At 38.8% G+C, this 25,760-nt stretch overlaps 3 protein-coding genes and 1 pseudogene across 3 annotated transcripts; all 4 read right to left on the bottom strand.

Annotated features, from left to right (window-relative positions):
• Positions 1-4,616: 4,616 nt before the first annotated feature.
• On the bottom strand, positions 4,617-6,038 carry LOC146391592 (uncharacterized; annotated as a pseudogene).
• A 4,568-nt stretch (positions 6,039-10,606) lies between these two features.
• LOC146391591 (uncharacterized) lies at positions 10,607-12,056 on the bottom strand. Its single transcript, XM_084924556.1, has 4 exons — positions 12,002-12,056; positions 11,200-11,907; positions 10,955-11,090; positions 10,607-10,718 (listed from the first exon to the last, which is right to left on the bottom strand). The coding sequence occupies exons 1-4, from the start codon at positions 12,054-12,056 to the stop codon at positions 10,607-10,609; spliced, it is 1,011 nt and encodes a 336-aa protein (XP_084780682.1).
• Positions 12,057-15,778: 3,722 nt separating this feature from the next.
• LOC146391590 (immunoglobulin kappa light chain-like) lies at positions 15,779-17,354 on the bottom strand (the record flags this gene model as incomplete). The annotated part of the gene is made up of 4 exons (XM_084922865.1): positions 15,779-16,139; positions 16,251-16,285; positions 16,378-16,500; positions 16,604-17,354. Coding segments are annotated over 4 exons (1,023 nt in total), but the record flags the coding sequence as incomplete, so codon positions are not given.
• A 5,462-nt stretch (positions 17,355-22,816) lies between these two features.
• Positions 22,817-24,258, bottom strand: LOC146391589 (uncharacterized). Its single transcript, XM_084924554.1, has 5 exons — positions 24,204-24,258; positions 23,404-24,108; positions 23,193-23,318; positions 23,059-23,102; positions 22,817-22,936 (listed from the first exon to the last, which is right to left on the bottom strand). Exons 1-5 carry the CDS (start codon positions 24,256-24,258, stop codon positions 22,817-22,819), a joined length of 1,050 nt encoding a protein of 349 aa, XP_084780680.1.
• Between the last annotated feature and the right edge of the window lie 1,502 nt (positions 24,259-25,760).

Raw genomic sequence — 25,760 nt, 5'->3', positions numbered from 1 at the left:
TAGTTTTGTTGTGTGTGTCAGAACAATGAGGCGACTGCTGAATGTTACAGGTGTTACAGGATTGATACATCTCCTGCTGTCAGGCCTGCAGGTATCAGGCTGTTGTTCTCCTTTATCTCATAGTGGACAGAAATTATTTTTTGGAGTGACACAAATAATTTGTGTGGCATCAGATTTGATGCAGAACAGCTGATTGTTCTGTAAATAGTTTGAAATGTTTATTTAAACAGCTGCAAAAAACTTTGTTGTTTGCAAAACTCTGTTACTTTTTTGAAGAAGTAACTATATAATTAATTACCCAACATTGGTCATTATATGCTGTATTTTGCAGACAGAGCGTTACAGGACTCTCTCCCAGACCACAGACTCATTGCTCGTTGCTCACAGTGGTCCAAGGGGCCACTCAGGGAGTTTGTGTGTTCGCTCAGACACATGAAAAATTAGAGGGAACATTGGATGTCACCCATAAGATATACTAAGTTTGGAAGTGATATGCTGGCCTTTATTTGGGTAACTGTAAGGTGCTTTTAGATATCATTGTCTGCATTTTTTCCATTTGAAGCTTGATATCTGAGAATTACGAAAGAATTAAGAAAGAATCTCTGTCTGAGGACCAATGGTCAAACTGTTTGTCCAATATTCAGAAAGGCTCAATAAGTGCCAGATATAAACTAATCCAGTTTAAAGTCATTCACAGATTACATTTTTCTAAACTTAAACTTAACCGGATCTATAATTCTGTATCCCCCTTATGTGATAGATGTAATATCGATGAAGGTTCCCTTGCACATCTATTTTGGCATTGCCCTGTCTTGAAAGCTTTTTGGAGCCAGATTTTTACGTGGTTTTCAAACCAATTTAGGAAAAAAGTACCACTTGATGGTACACTGGCTATACTTGGATCATTTGCATCTATCGAATCTTTTTCCTTTTCACAAAAACAGATAATTACAATGGGTATGCTGGCTGCAAAGAAACTTATTCTTTTACAGTGGAGGTCTTCTTCGGCCCCGTGTTTTAAAAGGTGGCTTAATGAGATGGTGTCTGTGGCCAGGGTGGAACAGATAAGATTTGATAGAAAGGGGAAACTGGCGAGTTTTTGTATGATTTGGCAGCCATTTCTAGAATTCTTAAAAATTAACTGATCATAATTCATGCCTCACACTCCGCGTGAATGTTATTTTACTCCTTATTTAGTTAATATTGTTATAATTTTTTCTTCCTCTTTTTTCTCCTTCTTTTTTTTCATGCTTATAAGTTCACAAATGCTAAATGTAGTAATTGCCCTCAGTTGAAATCTGTATAAGCATGTTGTGTTTAATTTAAAAGCAAAAAATAAAAATAATAATAGACTTAAGAAAGAAAGAGGCAGACCAGGCCTCATCAGTAATATTACGTCCGGCAATCACAATGAAACCATTTCCTTTTTCACATTCCCCTCCCCTGACACTCCGCTCATCAATGGGTTCCCAGGGTTACAAAAGCACAACCCACAGATTGACTGGGCCAGGAAAACGATTGCTAGCTGGAGTCTTTTTGTCTCACTAACCGCACTATGATCAGTCGTTCCCATAAACACAGGGTTCTCCTTCCCACAGATCTCACAGCCACCTGGTCTTTCCTGGGTACCCTCTGAGTATCATGATTTACAGGAAGTATTCAGTATGGATAAAATGCTCTAACTCCCACCTCACCGTCCATATGATTGTGCTATTGACCTATTACCCAGAGCTCTGCTGCCGTCTGGCTGACTTTACAACCTGTCTCAAATCCATGGAGAAGTACATTCAGGAGTCGCTGCCAGCAGGAATTATCAGACTGTCCTCTTCACCGGAAGTTGCTGGCTTCTTTTTTGTGCCTAAAAGGGATGGGTTTCTCCGGCCACGTATTGATTATAGAGGGATGAAAGACATCACAATAAAGAATAAATACCCACTCCCACTCATTTACTCAGCTTTCGAGTCAATCCAGGGAGCCAATGTCTTCACCAAGTTAGACCTCCACAATTCTTACCACCTCGTCCGGATACGGAAAGTAGATGAATGGAAGACAGCGTTTAACACACCTCTGAGGCATTTTGAATACCTCGTTATGCCATTTGGGTTAACTAATTCTCCCGCTGTCTTCCAGGAGCTTGTGAATGACGTGCTCAGAGACTTTTTGGATGTATTCGTTTTTGTCTGTCTTAAGGACACTCCTAAGGACATTTTATGACACTGTGGTGGTGTCTGCTATTTTCTATGTTGTGGTCTGCTGGAGTGGTGGAATGGCAGAGAGGGACAGGGGGAAACTCAACAAACTGGTCAGGAGGTTCAGCTCTGTCCTGGACTGTCCGCTGAAGTCCATCAAGCAGGTTGGGGAGGAGAAGATGTTGTCTAAGCTAACATCTATCATGGACAACACCTCCCACCCCCTGCATGAGACTGTACGAGCACTGAGTAGCTCGCTCAGCAGTAGACTTTTAGACCCACAGTGTAGGAAGGAGCGCTACCGCAGGTCATTCTTACCAGCAGCTGTCAGACTCTATAATGCAGCTTAACATTCTTTTGGTCATCTTACTCACCAGCTTGTTCGTTTACTGTACATTTTATACATAGCTCTGTAGATTTTATACATAACCCTGTAGGTTTTATACATAATCCTGTACATTTTAAACATATCTCTGTACAATTATTTTTAATTTTTCTATAGATATTCTGTATATTGCTACCTGTATATACCTGTACATGCAAACTTCGGTTGCTTATGTTTATAGGACCACTTTGTGTCCTCCTTTTATATTTTATTTTCCCTTGCTGTAAGAGCTCTGTAACACCGAAATTTCTCATCCGTGGGATAATAAAGGTTTATTCTATTCTATTCTATTCTATTTCAATCAGGTATTAAAGCACTTCACAGCTGAGTCTGCACTTTTGAGAGTTTTTAATGATATCTTACTAACTGCTGACTCAGGGAATTCCGTCTTACTTGTGCTTTTGGGTCTCACAGCAGGTTTTGATACAGTAGATCACAACATATTAATTTCTCGCCTAGAACATCATGTTGGAATTACAGGCACTGCCTTGGAGTGATTCAAGTCATACCAGTGTGACAGAAGTTTCTCTGTCTCAATTGGGAAATTTTAATTATCCTCCGCCCCCTCCCATGTGGTGTACCTCAAGGATCCATCCTCGGGCCCCTTCTTTTTTAGCATTTATTTACTTCCCCGTGGCCATATTATTAAAAAACATAAAGTCTCATTTAATTTTAATGCAGACGACTGTCAGATTTAGCTACCCCTGAAACACAATGACCGTAAGATAAATACAGTGGTGAGAAATAGCTTCTTTCAGCTGAGGCTGCTCTCTAAAGTCAAACCTTTTATTTCTTTTTGTGACTTAGAGAGTTTTAGATGGATTTGTGACCACACACCTTGATTATTGTAAGGCATTTTATTGTGGTTTATATTATATCAGGCTTCACTATCACGCTTGCAAATGGTCCAGAATGCTGCTGCTCGCCTGCTGACAGGGACACGCGAAAATGAGCACATTACCCCTGTTCTTGCCTCTTTACACTGGTTGCCTGCCCATTTTAGAATTCATTTAAAAATTCAATTGTTTGCTTTTAAAATTTTAAATGGCCTGGCTCCAACTTACCTGTCAGACCTTCTACACCTATATACTTCGCAACTGACCAGTCACTCCTTGGTGTCCCCATGCCAAAACTGAAACAATGGGGGTACTGAGCTTTTGCTGTTGTGGCCCCCAAATTATGGAATAAGATGCCCCTGCATATTAGGCTGGCCCCAACTGGCCCCATCACTTTTACAAACACATATTTTTTCCAATGCTTTTTAGGAGTAGTACTAGAGTCAGCTAGTCAGTTTTAGTCAGTTTTTGGTCACTCTTAATAATTTTTTATTTTGTTAATTTTATTTATTGTATACTTTATTGTCTATTTTACTCATGTTTTAAAATTTAATATATACTGATTTATTTTTAACTTGTTTTTTCATTTATGTATTTATTTTATTGTTATTTATATTTATTTCTTTGTCTGTTTAATGTATGGTTTTTACCTTTTATCACAGTTTTTTGCTGGAAAGCACTTTGGTCAACCATGTTGTTTTAAATTGCTCTATAAATAAAGTGGGATTGGATTGGAATGTTAAACAGGTGAGAAAAAACATGCAGGGGAAAGTCATCATCAACGGGAACACTTGGGAGACTAATCCTCACAATAATATTATACATTTTTACACAAAAACTAAGCCTCATCATCTGAATACAGTAAATACCGCCACAAAAACCTAATCTTATCACAAGCATTCAACAATAAAATATGGAATCAAAACAAGTGTCCAATACTGAACCCACCATAATAAAGAATCAAAACTTCAAATGATTAAAAAAAACCTCAACACAACAACAAATCCAAAAAGACAACTAAAAATTTGAAACTTCAAAAATAAATTAAACCCAAAATCCAAAACAAATTATCTACTGGAATTACATTTACGAGAATTTCAAAAATATGCAAGTGATCAAATTCTGTTAGCAGTTAAATAAAGAGAAGATGCCAAAATCATCACTACAGCAGAAAGGTAATACTAAAAATCATTATATCCATTATGTTTACTTTATACCGGAGTACACACATTCATCCTGGGTGTTGCTCGTCTGTCTTCTTGCTTGTTTCGTCCTAATTTTTCTCAAAGCAGCATAATGAAGGTTGTCCTCTTGGGTGCTCTGGATACCAAAAGAATCAAAATAACAATTCAACAAGAAATCTCTTTTTCTAAAAACACATGAACTTCCACACTTTAAAACTCACCTCTAAATTTACAGAATCATTTGCGTTTGAGTCTGCTGAGGAAAAAAGAAAACGATTTAAACCTAAATGATTGTTTTACAACCACAACAGTAAAATATGAACAGAAATTCTAACCTCTGGATTGGCAGTTGTTCCTCTTTTTCATCTTATACACTAAAAAAGTTGATAACACACTGATGATGGTGGTGAGTGTTAAAGCTGCGCTTAAGAAATACATCAGGGCAGGAGAATCTCGCCGAAATGTAAATCCTAGAAATGACAGAGCTTTTTAGCTTTTCTTCCTGAGTTCATCAAATATGATCTGCTCCTATTTATAATACCATGTGAGTCACCTCTGCTGGAACAGTGACTTACCCCCAAAGTCCAGCTTGGTCCCGTTTCCAAACAGTATGTGTCCACATAGGGCGACAGCACAGTAGTAGATCCCAGCATGAGACACATTCAGGCTCTCCATTTTCAAGTTATAGACACAGGTGTGTGTTCTTTTGTTGTCTTTCCTCTCACACTAATTATTCCTGACTCCATGGGTGTAAATGAGTCCTGGTTGAGAGTCTTCAGAGTCTTTGAACCAGTAAACACTGTGTTCTCCATCACAGCTCAGCATAGTGTGAACCATACAGTGCAGACTTACAGAGCCTCCTGACTGGATGGTCTCAGATGCTGACTGATGAACTAAAGCTCGTATGTTTAAATCTAAATCATTGACACTGACAATAATGGTCTCTAAGAATGTTGATGTGTAGAAATAGGAAAATATACAGTAGTAAGTTGCTGAGTCTGAAACATTTAAGTCTGAGATAATCAAATGTTTTTTTCCTTTTTCATTATCTAGTCTGAAACGTGCACTATTGTTGAATGGATGATGAAATTTTGCAAAATTGGTTTCTGACTCATAGAAGGTAGAAATTAGTTTTGGTTTCTCTCCTAAAGTTTGTTTATACCAGTAAAAAATCGCAGCAACATTCTGTTCATAGTAACAATGTAAAGTCACTCTGTCTCCAGATTTAGCTGATATAAAACGTGCTTCTTCATGAACAGAGGAGGATACATGCATGTTGTTCTTCTGAGCTGTGGTGAAATGAAAGACAAAGCAAATACACATTGTGGAACATGGCAGCTGAGAAAAAAGACCTTAAAAGAATTAGATTGTGGTTAAACACAAACTTACCAATTACACCCAAGAACAAACATATCAGGTAGAAGACAATGTGTGCAGATGCCATTGTTCCAACAGTCGTACTGAATAAAAGAATGGCGACTCTTCACTTTTAAGAGTGAAGATTAGATTTTACTGGCCAATCAGAAGTTACACAGTATATGGAAAACTAGATCACATGATCATTTACATCTGTAGTGTTAAACGTAGTAGCTGAGAAAAGAAAATAGAAGGACAACATGGTTTAGATCACAGATCAGATATATTAGATGTTAACTCATTAAATATCCTATATATATATATATATATATATATATATATAATATATATATACATATATATCATTTTTTGTTATCTAAAGTTTGTGTTTGGGAATTTGTTTTTAGGATTTTCTGTCATTTGAAGTTTTTACTCCTTTTTTTGTCAGGTTGAGTTTTGGATACCTGTTTTGATTCCCTTGTTGTTTTTCTATAAGTTTGATAACTGCAATACTATTAGGCCTCTGTCTATATTTACTGTTTTTTTAGTAATTAGACCTAGTTTTGGTGTAATTTTGTGCTCGGGAAGTTTGCACTTTACCATCGTGCTCTTGTCCGTTTGTGCAATACAAGTAAAAGTAATACCCATATTCATGTTGTAGACTGTTCTCTATGTTCTTCCTCTGGCACATTAATTGAAATCAGCTGATTAAAGTGCAAATACAAGTTGGTATTTGGAGGTGAAGGTGGAGAGTGAAGAGAAGCGTGTGGCGTGGAGCGTGGACGGAGTGTGCTCCTAGGAGCGTGTGTTGAGTGCAAGCCTCTTTCCCTGCTCGTGTGGATTCCCGGAACCCGTCTTTTCCCCCACTTTGTAAATAGCTCACCTGGTGTTTCTGTAAATAAAGACTCTTTATTGTTCCCAACCCAGAGCCTGCGCATGAGTCCGTTCAGTCTCGTTGTGACACTAACAATTGAACTACTGAACTACTTTTTCAAGTAATGGGTTCCATGCCTAAGCAGCTGCATCAAAGCCTTATATAACCTATTTCACTCCAATGTGTCAGATGCAGTGGCATAAGGCACTGTGTAGTGGAGTGGGATTATGATGTGGGGTTGTTTTTTCAGGAGCTCAGCACAGCCCCAGTGATAGAACTGTTAATGCTTCAGCACACCAAGACATGCTGGACAATTTCATGCTTCCAACTTTGTGGGAACAGTTTAAGGATGGTGATCATTAATCACAGTGCAGATAAATCAGAAGAATGTTTGCATCATGGGATTTGTACAGGTTTTAGTGGTTAATTTATCTCTCATATAAGGATTTATGCCACGTATACACCACAAAGAGCCTTGTCTTCCCAACCAGCGTACTCCAGAATGTAATCAGCCACACTCATCTGCTCTTGTTGCAAACGGAACAAACAAGCTGTTGTTGCAGCCATATGGTGCAGCATTGGGTTAATTTCCTTATCAAAGACACTTATGAAATCACTGGTAAACTCAGCACAACACAAATCCTTGCTGCAGTTGAGAATGGCCTAAGCCCATCTGAGAGTCCTTCTTCTGAGGAGGTGAACAAGGTAAGAACTCTTTGATTCATCTTCTGAGTAAGTGAGGCAAATGTGTCTAAACACTAGTGAGCACTGTGTGAGAAAACACACAGTGGCTTTTATCTAACTTGCTGTAGAAGGCTTGAGGAATTAGAAGGGCTTTCTCCAGAGGCACTTCTGTGATATTTTAGAGAGGGAAAACGTGGAGGAGAGAAAGAAAGAAAACGACATGTCAATCCTAAACATACAGGCAATAAATAGAAGAAGAAAACATACAATAATGAGACAATCACAAGACACACTTTCTACCTTTCTTTCTTTCCCTTCGTTTGTTCTTTATTTTCTAATGTTTGTCCAATTCATGGTTGCAGAGCATATCCCAACTGCCATAGGGTGAAATTAGGGGTACACCCTGAAGAGGTTGCCATTTTGCCGCCAGGTTAACACAGACAAAAGGACATCATTCTCACTTTAACTGTCCAGAAACAGCTGAGTGGTAGGAAACAAATGCAGGACTCATTAAGCATTAAGTGAACTCAAAAAGGCAATTTTAATACTGAATACTTTCCAAAAAACAGAACAATACAAAACTCAGATAAAGCAGGAGCCACGGATTCACAATCTAGGAAACTTAAGAATCAAGTCTGGTTGAAGATCTGGTCTTCTTTATTCCCATCCAAAACTCACGTAGAGGACCACAACTGTTGGAGTCAAATTGTTGAATGTTGTCATTGTGTTTCTTAAATTTGTAAAGTCTTAGTTCAAACTGTAGGATCAAAGACATTCCTTTGTCTCTGACCACCTCTCCAGCCAATTTGGTGCTGGAGGAGGCTGACGTGGGTTTTATTAGGCACATCCTATCTGAAAGATCTGTTTCTTGTGTTGTAAGCTTCCTGCTTTTATGATCCTTTTGGTGAGCAGGAGGTCACACACACACACACACACACACACACACAGTGCCTTGTCTTTTTTAACCAAGGGGGGTTTTACGGTGGGAGGTGCTTGTGTTGTGTTGTGTATTGTAACAGTTTGTCAATAAAAAAGCTCCGAGGAGAGCTGCTCTTTGAAGGACTTGGTTTGGAGACAGGTGAGGAGCGTTTAGCTCCACAACCTGGCTCTGACCAAGCTCTCCCTTGTTGTCGAGTAAAAGACCGGTTGAAGATGTTCTGTCTTATTTTTGTTCTTCATGAGGAATAATTCTCTAAACTAGCGGAGCCTGTGGAAGCGCAGACTCAACAACAACCATACATCATTTTCTTTAAGTGAGTTCAAGAATATTGATTACAAAATAGAAAGAGGTGACTATAATATACAACAACATAACATAAAAAACATAAAACATAAAACATAACATAAAAAAAGAAACACAAACCCCCCCCAGATCATATTACACATTGTTAAAGACTGAAAAACGCAGTAAACGTTATTGTGCACACAATTTGGATGTCAACATCTAATGAATGCATGTGTCACGGCTGCAGTGGCAGACATGTGGAGTGATGAGGGAAGGCCCCAAGTGCAGGAACTGATAACTGGCATACACTGAGTGAGCTTTATTTTCAGTGTGGATGAAGTACAAAGAAAAGTAGAGAATGGCAGTGACTTAAACTACGAAAAACCTAAACTGAGAAAGCTAACGAGAAACACACAACCTGAGCCAAAGAACTAGAAAAAACCTAATCCACAGAGGGAACAACGCAAATGAAGGATGAGGATGACAAGCAGACAAACCAGCAACAGAGGAATACACGGGGCTTAAATACAAGGGCAGGAAAACAAGAGGATGGGGAACAGGTGGGAACACACTCAAGTCTAAAAAAAGCATGTTACTACGTGGAGATCTGGAAGGCTGCTCCAAAAATTATCCGATTATATTTGAATTATGTGTTCTATTCTCTTCCAAACCCCAGCTGTGTATTGTAGGTTTTGAATGTTTACTAAAATAAAAATAAAAGCATCCTAACCTAACATCTCACTTGTTATACATGTGTACTATGTTTATTAAGAACAGTGTTGGGAAGGTTACTTTTAAAATGTATTCCACTACAGATTACAGAATACATGCCCCAAAATGTATTTTGTAACGTATTCCATTACATTACTCAATGAGAGTAACGTATTCTAAATACTTTGGATTATTTAATATATTATCATGCTTTTTACAACTACATGAATGTACTATTGCTGTGTAATTTATTACTATTACTGAAGATTACTCGCCATACCAATAACAACTGGATTTTTAAATCTTAATATAAAATGAGTAACAGTAGGTGGACATTAGGTAAGGCTGCACTTTTTGCAGCGATCTCGTATAGAAAACTGTTTCACGTGTATATAAAACAGGTCCGCGGCTCCGAACCGTAGTAAAGGGACCTCTGGCTAATACGTCGGGTTCGTGTCGGGCTCGTAGCTGAAAACTAGCTTTACTTTGTTGTCTGGGTCAACTTTGCTAGCGAGAGACAGAGAGAGGCGTTGAAAAGGCTGCTTCCACAGAACTTATTGTTTCAGAGGAAAACACGAACACAGTGTACAGTCAAGTCTTTATAGCTTACTTACAACTGGGCCTATGAGGGGCATTCTTTAGGGCTATGCCTGTAACACTCTGCATATTGCCTCCATATTAATACATTTTTGAACAATATTTTTTTAAAGTATTTCGTCACGTCATTATGCAGGCCGCAAGTAGGGGTGACATGGGCCGCATTAGAGCCTCTTAATGCGTGTTTTGTTTGGGTTTCCACCGGCATGGAATTACCAAAAATAGAGAGGACATAGCCTAACACATGAAAGATCCGCGAAGACGCAGACTTGACAGACTCTGGAACAGAGGGAATCTTAAGCACAGAGACAAAAGTAACTAGACGTGGAACACAGGGACGACATAAAGACAGAAACTAAGACTAAGCAGACAACTCACGGAGAACAGAATTAAACCTTTACCAAGAACAAAGAGGAGGCACAGAAACAGAACAGAAACCTAGAAACCAGGAACTATAAATATATTACAAACAGAAAACCATAATCCACAGAGTATGACTTAAACCAAAAACACAAACCCCGTGACAGTATGGATTTTTTGTCTCACTAGAGTGGAAAAATGTAACCTACTGCTTGACACTAGAGTAAACACATTCATTCTGAGTTTTCCTCTGTCTTTTCAATTTGTTGGGCAGGTTAATGCTTAAAGCAGCGTAGTGGAGGTTGTCTGCATCATGGCTACCCTGGTAAAAACAAATTTGAGAGGTAGATCAAATTACAGTTTCTGGAAAAAAATATTTCAAAGTAATATGCGCTAAACTATTTTTCAATATTACTTTAATCTGAACAGATGGAACGTACCTCTGCAGAGGGAGTTGAAAGTCTTGCTTGTTGATGGCCTGAATGTAAAATACAAAAACAGCAGTCTCACTTAAAAGTCCAAATCAGTGAATAAAAGCTGTCAAATGCAGCACTTTTTTCCAGTACCTGATTTGAAGTGGTTTCTTTTGCTCATCTTGTAGAGAAGAAAAGCCAGTAAAACAACCAGGGTGGAGGTGAAAGTCAATGCTCCACTCAAGACGTACACCAAGACAAGAGATTTTACCTCATCTGTAAAGAGCCAAGTATTCTGAGTACAGACTTCTCTATATTTTAGGTTTTCTTTTAAGATAGATAATAAAATAACAGTCACAGATTTGGGTTATATACTGCTACTTACCTCCAAACACCAGCGTGGTTCCTTCTCCAAACAGTATGTGTCCACATGAGGCGACAGCGCAGTAGTAGGTCCCAGCATGAGACACATTCAGGCTGGTGATTGTCAAGTTAGAGACACAGGTGTGTGTTCTTCTGTTGGCTTTCCTCCCACACTGATCATTCCTGCCTCCATGGGTGTAAATGAGTCCAGGAAGAGATTCTTCAGAGTCTTTGAACCAGTAAATACTGTGTTCTCCATCACAAGTCCCAGCGTGTACTGTACAGTTCAGAGTCACAGAGCTTCCTGGCTGGATGGTTTCAGAAGCTGATTGTTGGACCACAGCCTTGATGTTCAAGTCTGAATCTTTAACACCAACAGTAATGCTCTCTGAAAATGCTGATGTGTGTAAATAGGAACATATACAGTAGTAAGTTGCTGAGTCTGAAATGCGCACATCCAAGATTATTAGGTTATTTTGACCTGTTTGAGTATCCAGGGTGAAGCGTGGATCACTCTTGAATTCACTGTGAAATGTGGCATTTTGTTCATATACATAGAAGGTAGAAATGAGTCTTGGTTTCTCTGCCAATGTTTGCTTATACCAGTAAAACCGTGGAGTTACACCATTTTTACTGTAACAATGCAAAGTCACGCTGTCCCCAGTTCTAACTGATATGAAACGTCTTTCTTGATGACCAGACGAGAAGAACTCCTGGTTGTTCACCTGAGCTGAAGTAAAATAAAAGACAGAGCAAATACATTTTATAGACCCTTAAAAGCATGGAAATATATTCAGACTGCAGTTTCAAAACCATAAACTCACCCATTTCCCTTAAGAGCAAACATGTTAGACAAAAGACAAACTTCGCAGGTGTCATAGTCTTTAAATAATCCTGCTGAATGAAAAGAATCTCAAACCCGTCTCCACTCTTGTTAGAGAAGACTGTGTGTGATTGGCCAAGCAGAAGTGTCACAGTATGTCTTTTAAGGAAAGATGATCACATGTTCAGAGCAGCCAATAGTGTTAGACTTCATGATTGAGGCAAAAAAAAATAAATAAAACTGTTTATAAATAAAGAAAACAGCACTGATCAATCAACTCTTTGTACACATTTTTCTTAAAAATTCTAAAGGCCCGTCTTTCATCTGAGTATGTGGACCAGGGTTTGCCCCCATCTCTAATCCATTGATTTTCAGGCATGGAGGAACAAATGAACCCTCCATAGGAAAAAAGCAAAGAAGATATCAGACACGGTGGTTGAGGCCTGATGGACCAGTTTGAGTCTTTCCGAACTGCTGACTTAATACAAAAATATGATAGTGAGTGATCTTACCATTCACGTAGATGCTGAAAACAACAGCCTAAACACTGCATTTAATTTGCTAGACTCAAAATGTAAATGAGCCCACCCACCGCTTTAATCATATTCTGCATCTTGTGCTATATGGTGTAAAAACCAAGCACTTAACAGTATTCCCTAAAAAGTCAGACCATTGCTTAATAACATTGAAACTTACAAAAATAGGCTACACAGCATTGGGGAATAACTTTCATTAGAGTAGATATATTTCTGAAAATGCTGTAAGTAGATTTAAGGATATAATTCGTCCACTTCTTCAGTGCCATGTGCCAACACAATAGAGAGCAGCTACCTAAACTTTACTCCCACAGAGGTCAGTGATGTTGTAAACAGTGCTACATTTTCTCTCCATATGACTCTGGATACTCTGGAACTTAGAACTTCTAAGTATAATAACATCATGAGGTCATTCAACACCACTCAACCACAAACTCTGGACAATATTTACATAACCTGAACATGAACAACAATATTTATATAACAACAGTTATCTGTTACTTATGTCTGAGGAAGACACTGCATGGTTTAGGTCAGAAAATAAGAATAACAGATGCAAGCTATCTGAAAGTGGTTGGCCACCACTGGTAACACACTATGTAACGTATGCAAGTAAATGTTTTGTTAGTCTTTTTTATGGTTTTGGTGTTTGAGTAATTGAGTTGGGCGGGGGGATTGTGGTGGCTAAACTCGAGATTCACATTTTTACATTGGGAATGACCAAGATGGACAAGATTAGAAATGAAAACATCGGAGGGACAGTTCAAATAAGTTAGACAAAACTGAGACGGTTATGTCTCAGTTTTGTCTGTCGGCTTTTGTCAAGCCGACAGGCGTGGACAATAAAGAGTGTAAAGAATACATCAGTACAATGTCACGCCAATTCTACATCTATAACATAATAACTAACGGTGAATTTGCAACTCACAAAGCTCATTACATATACAAACATGAGCTTTTGGTATCTCCATAGTTCCAGTTGTGGCACAAAAGGAACCATAATTGATCTGTGACACCTCAGAAACACTGCTTTAGGACAGGAAATAATACCTCACGTTATAGTTGACACACGTTAGACATCATAACTATTATTGATTTCCAGACAATGTAATGACAGTGTGATCCTTAAAGACGTGGATTTGCTTATCAGTCAATTAGACCTTTTAAATTTGACCTCAAATCCTTACAGCAATAAACCAATGTGGTATGGAGGACCACAAGAGCCGCATGCATAGAAATAAAGAATTATCTGCTTAAATAATGAATTGTACAATAAATTATGCAATTGTAAACCTTACTAAAGTAATTTCTTATTTAATAATGTAATTTAAAAACACTATTTTAAGTGTCTGTGAAGGTTCTCAGTCATCCAGGTCATCGTAGTCAAAGGAGCTTGCAAAGAAAAGCGTCTGGACTTCTTTAAGTTACTTGAAGACGTTTCACCTCTCATCCGAGAAGCTTCTTCAGTTCTAAGGTCAAATGGTGGAGAGTCCCACTAGGTTTATATCTGGGACTCTCCACCATTTGACCTTAGAACTGAAGAAGCTTCTCGGATGAGAGGTGAAACGTCTTCAAGTAACTTAAAGAAGTCCAGACGCTTCACTATTTTTAAGTCAATATTTTAAAATGACTTTTCAATCCATTAATAAATACTTCAAATCCAGCTCGCAAGAAAAATCTCATTTCAAAAATCATTTTCAATTTCCAAATTAAAAAACTGATTTTCAAAATCTTTTTAAAAACACAATTTATATAAGAGAAATAAGTAAACAGATTAAAAAAATCTAAGGATTATTTCTGACGATTCCAATGGCCAATGGCGATTCCACTCCTCATTTGAAAATCCATGTCCCTTTCCTGTTAGCTCACGTCTTAGCTATTATTTTAGCAAATTGACTAGCTTTGGGATTAACTATTGGATTACCTTCTGGATTAGCTATCAGATTAGATTTTAGATTTTTTATCTCATTTATGAGATCCTAAAGCAATGCAAATTAGCCACACGGCGCAATGTAAGGAGCTCTGAGATTGGTTGGACAGACATACACTTGTTGCCTGGATTTTTCTACACTGCTGTTTGTGCTCATAGCTTTGCTCTGCTAAGAAGTGCGTGTGCTTGTACAAAGGCCATTCAGCCTTGAAATGCCACTTTACACTCTGCCTGACAAAGATTTAATAGAGATATGTGATTGAGAGAGGTGAAGAAGGAAAGGGACCCTGCAGTGAAACAGAGAGCTGAACCTCCGAGTGCGCGCCTGTGGACTCAGCCTGACCACCTGTTGAAGCTAACGTGCTAGCATGGCTAATGCTAGCATCACCGCATGTAACCCCACTCTATTAAGGGCCATTTCTCAATACTCACGTACGCAACTCTGTACTCATGTTCTTGCAAACTTCATAAGTTCACACGGGAGTCCGGACTTCCTGAGAACGTAGCACACGAGTGTACTTGATGATGTCACAGGTCAGCCTAACATGACCGGGCTGGCTCGGCCCACTCAAATATCAGATCAGAATTTTACAGTAAACATATATATAAATGTTACTGTGTCAGTTTTCATTGAAAAATAATAAAGGAAAAATATTTTATAAATTACTTTACCTGTACTATAGCAGGATGTGCTATAGTACAGAATAGGATGGTGCACATATTTCAGAAATCTAACTATAATTTTACATGCAAGCTCACTTTTTCCGCAAGTTAATTTGCAAGCGATATTTATATCGATTTCATACAAATACCAGCAAGTGAGGCCCAATGTCTTTTGACCAGACAAGAGCAAAGTAATGCCATAATGAGCAGTGCATTTCACACTCTAAGTTTTAGGATGTTGCAACAAAGAACAAAGGGAGAGTCAGACAAACTTGCACCACAAAAATGAGCTTTGATGGTGACTGTGCTCTGCACTAAAGCACACGAGCCACTCTACATCACAACTTTCTTTTGTTGAAAACTCTATTACCTTAAAATTAAAAGTTTTTAGTTGTAAGATTGAATAGCTGTTATTCAGTGTTCTCTAGTTCTTCTCCATTACTAACAGGATTATCTGTTATACACATCATCTAAAGTCATAATGTAGACTGCCTACAATTTTAATACAGTGAAAACAAATATTGTTAACTAATATATATATATATATTCTCCAGTGAACAGTGAACACACTCTGAAAAACCAAAAAAAGTCTGACAAACCTACATTTTCAAAGCTGCAGAAGGGTTGTGCAAATCAAACAACAGGGGTTTCAATTTTTATTTTCTGACAAAATATAGACATGAAAATTCATTATATACAGAGCAATGTTGAAATTCGTCCTATAATGCCACTTTCTGTCACTATCTATCTATCGATCGAACTTCTGACAGAGAAATTGTGCACTGTTGTGGATAGAAAACAGTGTTATCACAAGGATAACATAATGTCCACCTGACACTCCACATGAGATTCTGTGTACTTTACATCTTATCGACCATGAAGATTTTGGACAAGTCCTACTGCTTCACACTGGAGTAAACACATTCGGTCTTGCTGTTCCTCTCTTTCTTTGATTTTCTGGAAATGTTAACATTTATAGAAGCATAGTGGAGGTTGTCTGTATGAGCATTCTGTCAAAAAAAGGAAATGTATATCAAAAAATGCCTTCTAATAAAAAGTGCTGTGAAAAATGTGTTTTATGTTATTTAAATTGTAAAATCGTTTAAACAGATGAAACATACCTCTACAGAGGGAGCTGAAAATCTTGCTTGAGCCTCTAAATGTGACATATAAACAATTGAAATCTGATTGAAAAGCCAAATAAATGAATACAAGCTGTTAGATGTAAGTAGCACCAATGGTCCATACCTGATTGGAAGTTTTTTCTTTTATTCATCTTGTAGAGTACGAACGTCAGAGAAACCACCACGGTGAAGGTGAAAGCCAATGCTCCACTCAAGAAATACACCAAGAAGTGAGATTTATTCTTGTCTGTAAAGACCCAGAATTCCAGAACAAGGATTTCAGAATGTTTTTTGCACTTTTTAGAGTTTTATTAGCGCAATATTGTATTTGTTGTGACAATGTTCCTTACCCTTATATTTCAGAGTAGTTCCTTCTCCGAACAGTATGTGTCCACATGAGGCAACAGCACAGTAGTAAGTTCCAGCATGAGACACATTTATGCTCTTCACTGGCAGGTTATAAGTGCAGTTGTATGTTTGTTCGTTCTTCTCACACTGATCGTTCCTGCCTCCATGGGTGTAAAGGAGTCCTGGGTAAAAATCTCCAGAGTCTTTGAACCAGTAAACACTATGATCTTCATCACAGGTCCCAGTGTGTACTGTACAGTTCAGAGTCACAGAGCCTCCTGGCTGGATGGTCTCAGATGCTGACTGCTGCACTAAAGCTTTGATGTTTAAACCTGAACCTTTTACACTGACAGTAGTGCCTTCTGCAAATTCTAGGACTAAAGAAACCCGCCTTGCACAGTAGTAAGTACCTGAGTCTGACTTCTGCAAGTTTGTTATATACAAGTGGTTATTCCCTATTTCTGTATCCAGGGTGAAGCGTGGATTGTTCTCGAATTCATCATGAAAAGTCCCATTTGCTTTAAATACATAATGAGTAGAGATGAGCTTTGGTTTCTGTCCAAGACTCTGCTTGTACCAGTAGAACCTTGTTGCATCACTGGCTTCATAAAAACATTGTAAAGTCAAGTGTTCACCAACAATAGCTGATACAAACCGTCTCTCTTGCTTATGAGTTACGGAGAAATTCTGTTGAGTCAACTGAACTGATAGAGAATGAGACAACGCAGACACAGCATTAATTTTACAGGAAACATTTCATTAACATATGTGTATAGAGGAGCAATCATAACCACTGATAGATTAAAAAAAATCATAACTCACCTAAATTTCCAAAGATCAGACATGTCACATAGAAAACAAAGTTGGCAGGTGTCATCGTGTGCAAACCTCTGTGTTAAATGAAATGAACCTTGACTTTTTTCCACTCTTTAGAAACAAGACAGCTTTTGATTGGCCATTGCAAGGCCATGTGATCTGCCCCCAGGATGAAATGTGTCTTCTGTGCATTTAACACAGAGATTTGTTGCCTTTGGTAGAATGATATAGCGACAGGTCCATAATGGTTGTGTCATGGTTTTTTTTGTTTTTTTAAAAATATATTTTTAGTCTAAAACTGATCATTACATAGAGTGTAAACACAACTGACAACATACAGTGGAACTTATTCCTGTTCATCATTTACAGACTCAGTAGAGACTCAGTAAGGCACCCGGCACTTGCTAGATGTTCGCATGATATCGATCTCTTTGTGACAGTATGACTGACACACTTCTCATGCTGTCCAGAGGAGGCAGACTGTAATGAGGTCTGTATACAGTTTTTTGATGTTGTGAAAACTGCAAACAAATTTCAACTCACTTTCATCACAGAAGTGAGAATAAAAGCAAATGTAACATGGTAGATCTTTATGTTAAAAGGTAGCACGTGTTTTGTGTTCTTATTATTTCGGAAGGTCTGTTGCCAATACTGTTATTTGAAATGGACTGTAGGTAATATGTCTGTGTTACCTAAAGGGTACTGACAGTGCCATTCAGGTAACACTATTGAAATTGACTTTGCTGCTATTTCTCTCAGGTAGCATCTATTTTTGGTCAGACTAACACCCTAACATCCTCCCAAAAACCACAACCTGACACAGAGAGGAAAGAGTAAATCATTGCACTTTGAATGTCTGAGTCAGGACTAAGACTGACAGGGAGTAACAGCAGAGCTAGTAGTACTTAATGCATTGCAAATGAGCTAAGAAAAAAAAAACATTTATATATATCCCAACTTATGGTACTGAAATTTTTTTTTTTTTAATTCTTTAACATTTTCAGCCTTAAATTAATTCTTTATGGACTGCCAAAGGAGTCTCTGCAGCTGAAAACCAAATACTTTGCAATCAGAATACATTTAAGAAAAGACATTGGTGGGCATGGTTTGTGGCGCAGCTGCAGGGGAGTGGAACTCCATCAGCAATCATGGCTCACCTACATAAAAAGAATGAACTGGGTCCTGAGTTCATTGTTGTGTGTGTGTAAGTGCAGCTGCAGCCGAGTGCTGAAAGTAATAGCAACACAATAAAGTTGCCGAAGTGTACGAACTTTGTGGTGGGGTCCGTCATGCTTGCTACAGACATGTCAAGCATGCAAAGGAAAAATCAAATGTTATTTTATTTAGCTAACGTCCCCATTGTGTTCAGTCCCTTAGACATCTCTGGATACAGTCTAATTTCTGTGTTAGTCAGCCTCCCCTGACACTACACCCTGAACCCACTGCTCCACGTCTCTGGGCATTAAGCCAGGCACGAACCAACTCCAACAACTACCTCACCTCATTTTTGCTCCTGGGATTCAATTCAATTCAATTCAATTCAATTCAATTTTATTTATATAGCGCCAAATCACAACAAAAGTCGCCTCAAGGCGCTTCATAGATACAGAGAAAAACCCAACAATCATATGACCCCCTATGAGCAAGCACTTTGGCGACAGTGGGAAGGAAAAACTCCCTTTTAACAGGAAGAAACCTCCAGCAGAACCAGGCTCAGGGAGGGGCGGCCATCTGCTGCGACCGGTTGGGGTGAGAGAAGGAAGACAGGATAAAAGACATGCTGTGGAAGAGAGACAGAGGTTAATAACAGATATGATTCAATGCAGAGAGGTCTATTAATACATAGTGAGTGAGAAAGGTGACTGGAAAGGAAAAACTCAATGCATCTTGGGAATCCCCCGGCAGCCTACGTCTATTGCAGCATAACTAAGGGAGGATTCAGGGTCACCTGGTCCAGCCCTAACTATATGCTTTAGCAAAAAGGAAAGTTTTAAGCCTAATCTTAAAAGTAGAGATAGTTTCTGTCTCCCGAATCCAAACTGGAAGCTGGTTCCACAGAAGAGGGGCCTGAAAACTGAAGGCTCTGCCTCCCATTCTACTTTTAAATACTCTAGGAACAACAAGTAGGCCTGCAGAGCGAGAGCGAAGTGCTCTAATAGGGTGATATGGTACTACAAGGTCATTAAGATAAGATGGGGCCTGATTATTTAAGACCTTGTATGTGAGGAGCAGGATTTTGAATTCAATTCTGGATTTAACAGGAAGCCAATGAAGGGAAGCCAAAACAGGAGAAATATGCTCTCTCCTTCTAGTCCCTGTCAGTACTCTTGCTGCAGCATTTTGGATTAGCTGAAGGCTTTTCAGTGAGTTTTTTGGACATCCTAATAATAATGAATTACAGTAGTCCAGCCTGGAAGTAATAAATGCATGAACTAGTTTTTCAGCGTCACTCTGAGACAGGATATTTCTAATTTTAGAGATGTTGCGCAAATGGAAGAAAGCAGTCTTACATATTTGTTTAATATGTGCGTTGAAGGACATGTCCTGGTCAAAAATGACTCCAAGGTTCCTCACAGCGTTACTGGAGGCCAAGGTAATGCCATCCAGAGTATGAATCTGGTTAGATACCATATTTCTAAGATTTTCAGGGCCGAGTACAATAACCTCAGTTTTATCTGAATTGAGAAGCAGAAAGTTAGCGGCCATCCAGGTCTTTATGTCTTTAAGACATTCCTGCAGTTTAACTAATTGGTGTGTGTTATCTGGCTTCATGGACAGATAGAGCTGGGTGTCATCTGCATAGCAGTGAAAATGTATGCTATGTCTTGTAATGATGCTGCCTAAGGGAAGCATGTATAATGTAAACAGAATTGGTCCTAGCACTGAACCCTGTGGAACTCCATAATTAACCTCAGTGTGTGAAGAGGACTCTCCATTTACATGCACAAATTGGAGTCTATTAGATAGATATGATACAAACCACTGCAGTGCAGTACCTGTAATACCTACAGCATGTTCTAATCGCTCTAATAGGATATTATGGTCGACAGTATCGAACACTGCACTGAGGTCTAGCAGGACAAGCACAGAGATGAGTCCACTGTCAGAGGCCATAAGAAGATCATTTGTAACCTTCACTAAAGCTGTTTCTGTGCTGTGATGAGCTCTGAAACCTGACTGAAACTCTTCAAATAAACCATTCCTCTGCAGATGATCTGTTAGCTGTTTGACAACTACTCTTTCAAGGATTTTTGATATGAAAGGAAGGTTGGAGATTGGCCTATAATTAGCTAAGACTGCTGGGTCTAGAGATGGCTTTTTGAGTAAAGGTTTAACCACAGCCAGCTTGAAGGCTGTGTGCGTGTGGCAGGATGCGTGCTTCTTCAGGTTGGAGCCCCGCTTGCCTCACGGACTCCAGGACTGCAGTCACCCCAGCACATGCTCTGCCCAGGTTTTACTGTGAATGATGACATCATCCAAATAGGCGGCAGCATATGCAGCATGTGGACAAAGCACCTGGTCCATGAGGCACTGAAAGGTGGCTTGGGCTCCGAACAAGTTGAATGGAATTGTGTGGAGAAGAGTGGAGAAAGCAGTTTTTTCCCTGGACTCTTAATACAATGTTGTGAAAAAGTGAGCAATTCCTAAACAGTGCAGGAGTTTGTCAACCTGAGGCACTGGGTAGACATCAAACTCCTTGTGGTAGTCGATGCAAAACCTATGGGACTACACCACACATTATGTGACTCTTCTATTGCTACCATTTTTAGCATTTCGGCCAATTGTCTCTCAATAATTTGTCTCTTATGCTGGGGTAAGCTATAGGGCTGTGAATGCAACCTCACGCAAGGGCACGTTACAAAATGGTGCTCTATGACACTGGTATGACAGGTCAGGGGGGATACACATCTGAAAAATGCTGTCGCAGTGCAGCAACAGCTGCTCTCTGAGCCTGTGTGAGATGGTCATCATAATGGAGGGAGGTGGGAATGGTGGAATTAGGCAACTCCAACTTATTTCTCACCAGGCTTACTAGAAAAGCTGTTTCAGCCTCTCTCCATGCTTTTAGAAGGTTTTGGTGATATGTTTGTGTGGCTCCTCCCCTGTTTGAATGCACCACCTCATAGTCAACGTCATCCACTCACAGTGTGACCACAAAGGGTCCTTGCTACTTGGTGAGTAACTTGGAGCTAGAAGAAGGGAGTAATACAAACACTTAGGCAATTTTCACCGGGAGACAGAAGCTGCGTCCAAATTCAGGGACCACATCTTTCGGATGCTGCATTTGTAGACCGATTACATGACAGCCAGGCGACGCAGGCTGTCTCAGACTCCTCCAAAAGCGGCCGACAAATGCGTCCTTCATTTTCCGGGTTTGAAGGGACGGGTCGGGTGTATCCTTTTTTGCCCAACCTATCCCAGAATTCAAACAAAGGCGACGCTACTTGGTTTTAATATTACTCTTTCTGAGTCTCAAAATAAACTTTTAAGATATTTTCAGGTGAGAATGTAGCTGTGTAAACTTCAAATATCTGCTCTGATGCTTTTGCTTTTCGCAGTCTTTTGCTTCTCAGGTTAAACATGATATATAAGTCACTTAGATAACTTAAAAATGTTATTGTTTGGCTTTTTTTAAGTGTTTTATTTGGTCCTGAGTAAATGGGTTTGGCTGTGATTAAAGTTATAGTTTTTACACATTTGAATAAATGTCAAACGGAAAACGGATTCAACTGAAGTGTGAGATGGTCGAGAATTTACTCCAGTGTTTTGTTATATTTTAGATAGCAAGGAGCAGACAGCTGACTTTATTAAACTCCACAGAGACAGCTGGTGACGCAAATCAGAGGCTAGACCGTCCCATTTTACAGCCTTGTACTTACGGCCTTCTCGGTCTTCGAAGGACATGGCCCACGGTGTTCCTCAATTTCAAGTCATATCATATCATATATCATATCCCCATGATCATATTAGTGGACAGCGGGGGTTTTGGAGCCTCTACTGTATTCTACAGAAACAAATCAATCCTTTCAAACATGCTTTACCTAGTTAAAATAGATTTAGTTGATCATCAGTGAATTTGTCCATAATGTCTCCATAATTACATGAAAAGCAATAAGGATAAAAACAAGCACATTGTTTCATATATTAAACTTGTAGAAAAGTATCACTAAATATCTCCTACAAATGTATTGGTACATAGAAAAAACAATGAAAGAACAAGAAAGAAAGGGGGAATCCTTGACATCACAAAAACAACAAACAGGGCAGAAGTTCCTAAATTTGTATCATTACAATTTTAACACAGTGAAAATACAAAAATGTCTATGCTCAGACACACCAATACAGCATTTCTCTAATAGATAAAGAAAATTGGCCACCTCATTTGCAAATGTCCATCTTTATTTGTTTATAGCAGAGTAAACACATTCATCGTCGGTGTTGTTTCTCTGCGTTCTTGATCTCTTGGGGATTTTAATGCTTAAAGCAGCATAATGAAGGCTGTCAGCATGCTGGTAACCCTGTCAAAATGTGTACAAAGTAGATAACAGGATTTCAGATTTAAACAATGGCCATAACACAGAAGACTGTAAAAAGTTTGTTGAAGAGTGCTTTAACAAGTCATTTAAAAAAATATATTCACCTCTGCACTTGTTGTTGCGGGGCCTGAAAATCTTGCTTGAGATTCTGTTTGTGAAACACAAAGTAACTGATTTAATTGAAAATCCAACTTTAGCTAAAACCAGTCTAAGCTGTTACCTAAAAGTCTCCACTTACCTGTCGATTGGTGCCTGTTTCTTTTGTTTATCTTGTACAGCAAGTATCCCAGTAAAACACTGAGGATGGAGCTGAATGTCAAAGCTCCGCTCAAGAAATACACCAAGCCCTGAGAATTAAACGTGCCTGCAACACACCAGAAACAGAGCTTTTTCTTGCCTATATCTTTAAATATTGATAAAGTGAGAAACAGGTAGAAAAGGTTACTCACCTTTAGGCTCCAGTTTGGTCCCATTTCCAAATAGTATGCGTCCACATGAGGTAACAGCACAGTAGTAGGTCCCAGCATGAGAAACACTCAGGTTGCTCATTGGCAAGCTGTAGACACAGGTGTGCGTTTGTGTGCTGGGTTTGTTATCACACTGATCATTTCTGCCCAAATGTGTGTAAATGAGTCCAGGATGGGATTCGTATGAGTCTTTGAACCAGTAAACACTGTGCTCTCCATCACAGGTCCCAGTGTGTACTGTACAGTTCAGGGTCACGGAGCCTCCTGGCTGGATGGTCTCAGATGCTGACTGTCGGACCACAGCTTTGATGTTCACACCTGAACCTTTTACACTGATGATAATGTTTTCTAAAAAGGTTAAAGTGTATAAATAGTAAACACAGTAGTAAGAAGCTGAGTCTGAAACTTGCAAATCTTTGATTGTCAAGTGATATTTGCCGTCTTGTGTTTCCAGTGTCAAGCGTGGATTGTTCTTGAGCTCTTCATTAGAAGAGTTGTTCACATTATATTTGAAAAAGTGAGAGATGATCTTTGGTTTTTGTCCCAGATTTTGCTTAAACCAGTAAAGTCTTGCAGACCTGTCACCATCATGGAAACATTTTAATGTCAGGTTTCCACCAACTTGAGCTGATAGGAAACGAGACTCTGGATGAACAGATGAGAACATTTGCAACTCTGTCATCTGAACTGTAGTGGAATTGAAAAAAACAAACAAATGTACATTCAGTTCAATGTAATAACTTCGCAATACAAAAATCTGAATTCATGATAATGGAACTTACCCATTTTTCCCAAGAACAGGCACAGAAGACCGAAGGCAAACACTGAAGACACCATTGTGGTGAGATTCTCGTGTAAAATGAAGGTTACTGTGCTGCTATTGAGAGGCAAGAATGTGTTTGATTGGCCAGCCAGAGGTGACACAGTATCTACTGTATGGAAGTCACGATCACGTGTTTACTGCAGCCTGTAGTGGAAAATACAGTATGATATCTAAGAAGAATTACACTGTTAGACATAGCCTATATTCAAAAATTATGAATCGTAATCAGATCTAAAACTTGGTCTGCATTAAATATGTTATATAAACTTGATCAATTTTATTTATTGGACCAGTTTATCTGCATTTCCAGTATACCCCACTCTGTAATACAAACACATTTAATTAAAAACATGCGTTGAGTAATAACTTGAGTATACAGAATATTGATTCTGGCAGTGAGCTCATTGTAGATAACAAAAGGTTAAACAAGAAAACGGCAACTTCTGGGTCCAGAAAGAGATAATCAGGAATATTTGTATTCACGCAGGATTTTGATGTTTAGCATTCAGGATTAGGAAATCGTTGCTCTTAAGTTGCATAAATGCAATGTTACATTTTTAATTCATATCATTTTTACTGAGTTTCAGCATCTGTGTCAGATTATTTTACTCAACTGTTTGAATAATCACTGTTATACAATAATGATTCTGAGCTCATATGAGTTGCAGCATGAAATAAACAAGACCTGTTGAAAACTACAGTTTTGTTGGGTGTTTACAGCAAGTGGTCCTTGGGTCATGAGGTATGTGTGAGCGTAAGAGCACATCCTGCTGAAACCACAGAGGCCGTTGCACTGACACATCTAAATAGAAAGATGGTAAAAGGCACTGTGTTTGACAGGATGCAACCACTGTTACCTTTCTGTGCCTGTTTGTCCTTGTAACACAAGTGTAGGACTAGTGCAGCGGTTAGACTTTTCATTGTGATATATTTAAATGTTTACAGTTGTGAACTCACAACGTATGAACCTTGCTTCTGGGTCCATTAAGGCTGTTGTGTTTTTAACATGTTTTAATGCTTTGTATCTTGTTCTATTTAATCTGAACAACCCCCTAACAAAGAGCAGTGATCACTGTCAGTCCTCCTGTTTTTTATTACCACTAATTATTTTAAAGCTCGGTTTTTAAAACCTTATGATGTAGCTACAGCCCAGCCCATGCAGCAGTCTGTTAATGACTAACCTCATATTGTGGATAGATTATCTCAGTTTTTCTCCTGACTAAAGTTTTGCCCATTTACAGCATCTTGCCGTGTGATTGCATTTGTCCCTGACCATTGGGAACCCTCCTGTTAACTTTTATTGAATGGAAAAAAGTTACATTCATCCTCCAGCTTAACTGTGTTTATATTATGCTAACCATAGCTGTGTAGCTAGCCAAAAAGTAGCACATCATTATATACCAGCTAGGCCAACTTCAGTAATCCTACAAACGTCACTGCTGTTTAGTTTTCTGTCTTCATTTATGTCGGAGGTGATAGCTAGTTGTACGTTTTAATTTCTCAAAAATCCCTCAGT

Source organism: Perissodus microlepis, chromosome 3 (assembly GCF_051167445.1).
Source record: "Perissodus microlepis isolate ML-2025 ecotype Zambia chromosome 3, ASM5116744v1, whole genome shotgun sequence".
In the NCBI taxonomy this organism is placed as follows: Eukaryota; Metazoa; Chordata; class Actinopteri; order Cichliformes; family Cichlidae; genus Perissodus; species Perissodus microlepis.
Note: the sequence above shows the minus strand (reverse complement) of the source record. Positions and strands in the feature narration are given on the sequence as shown.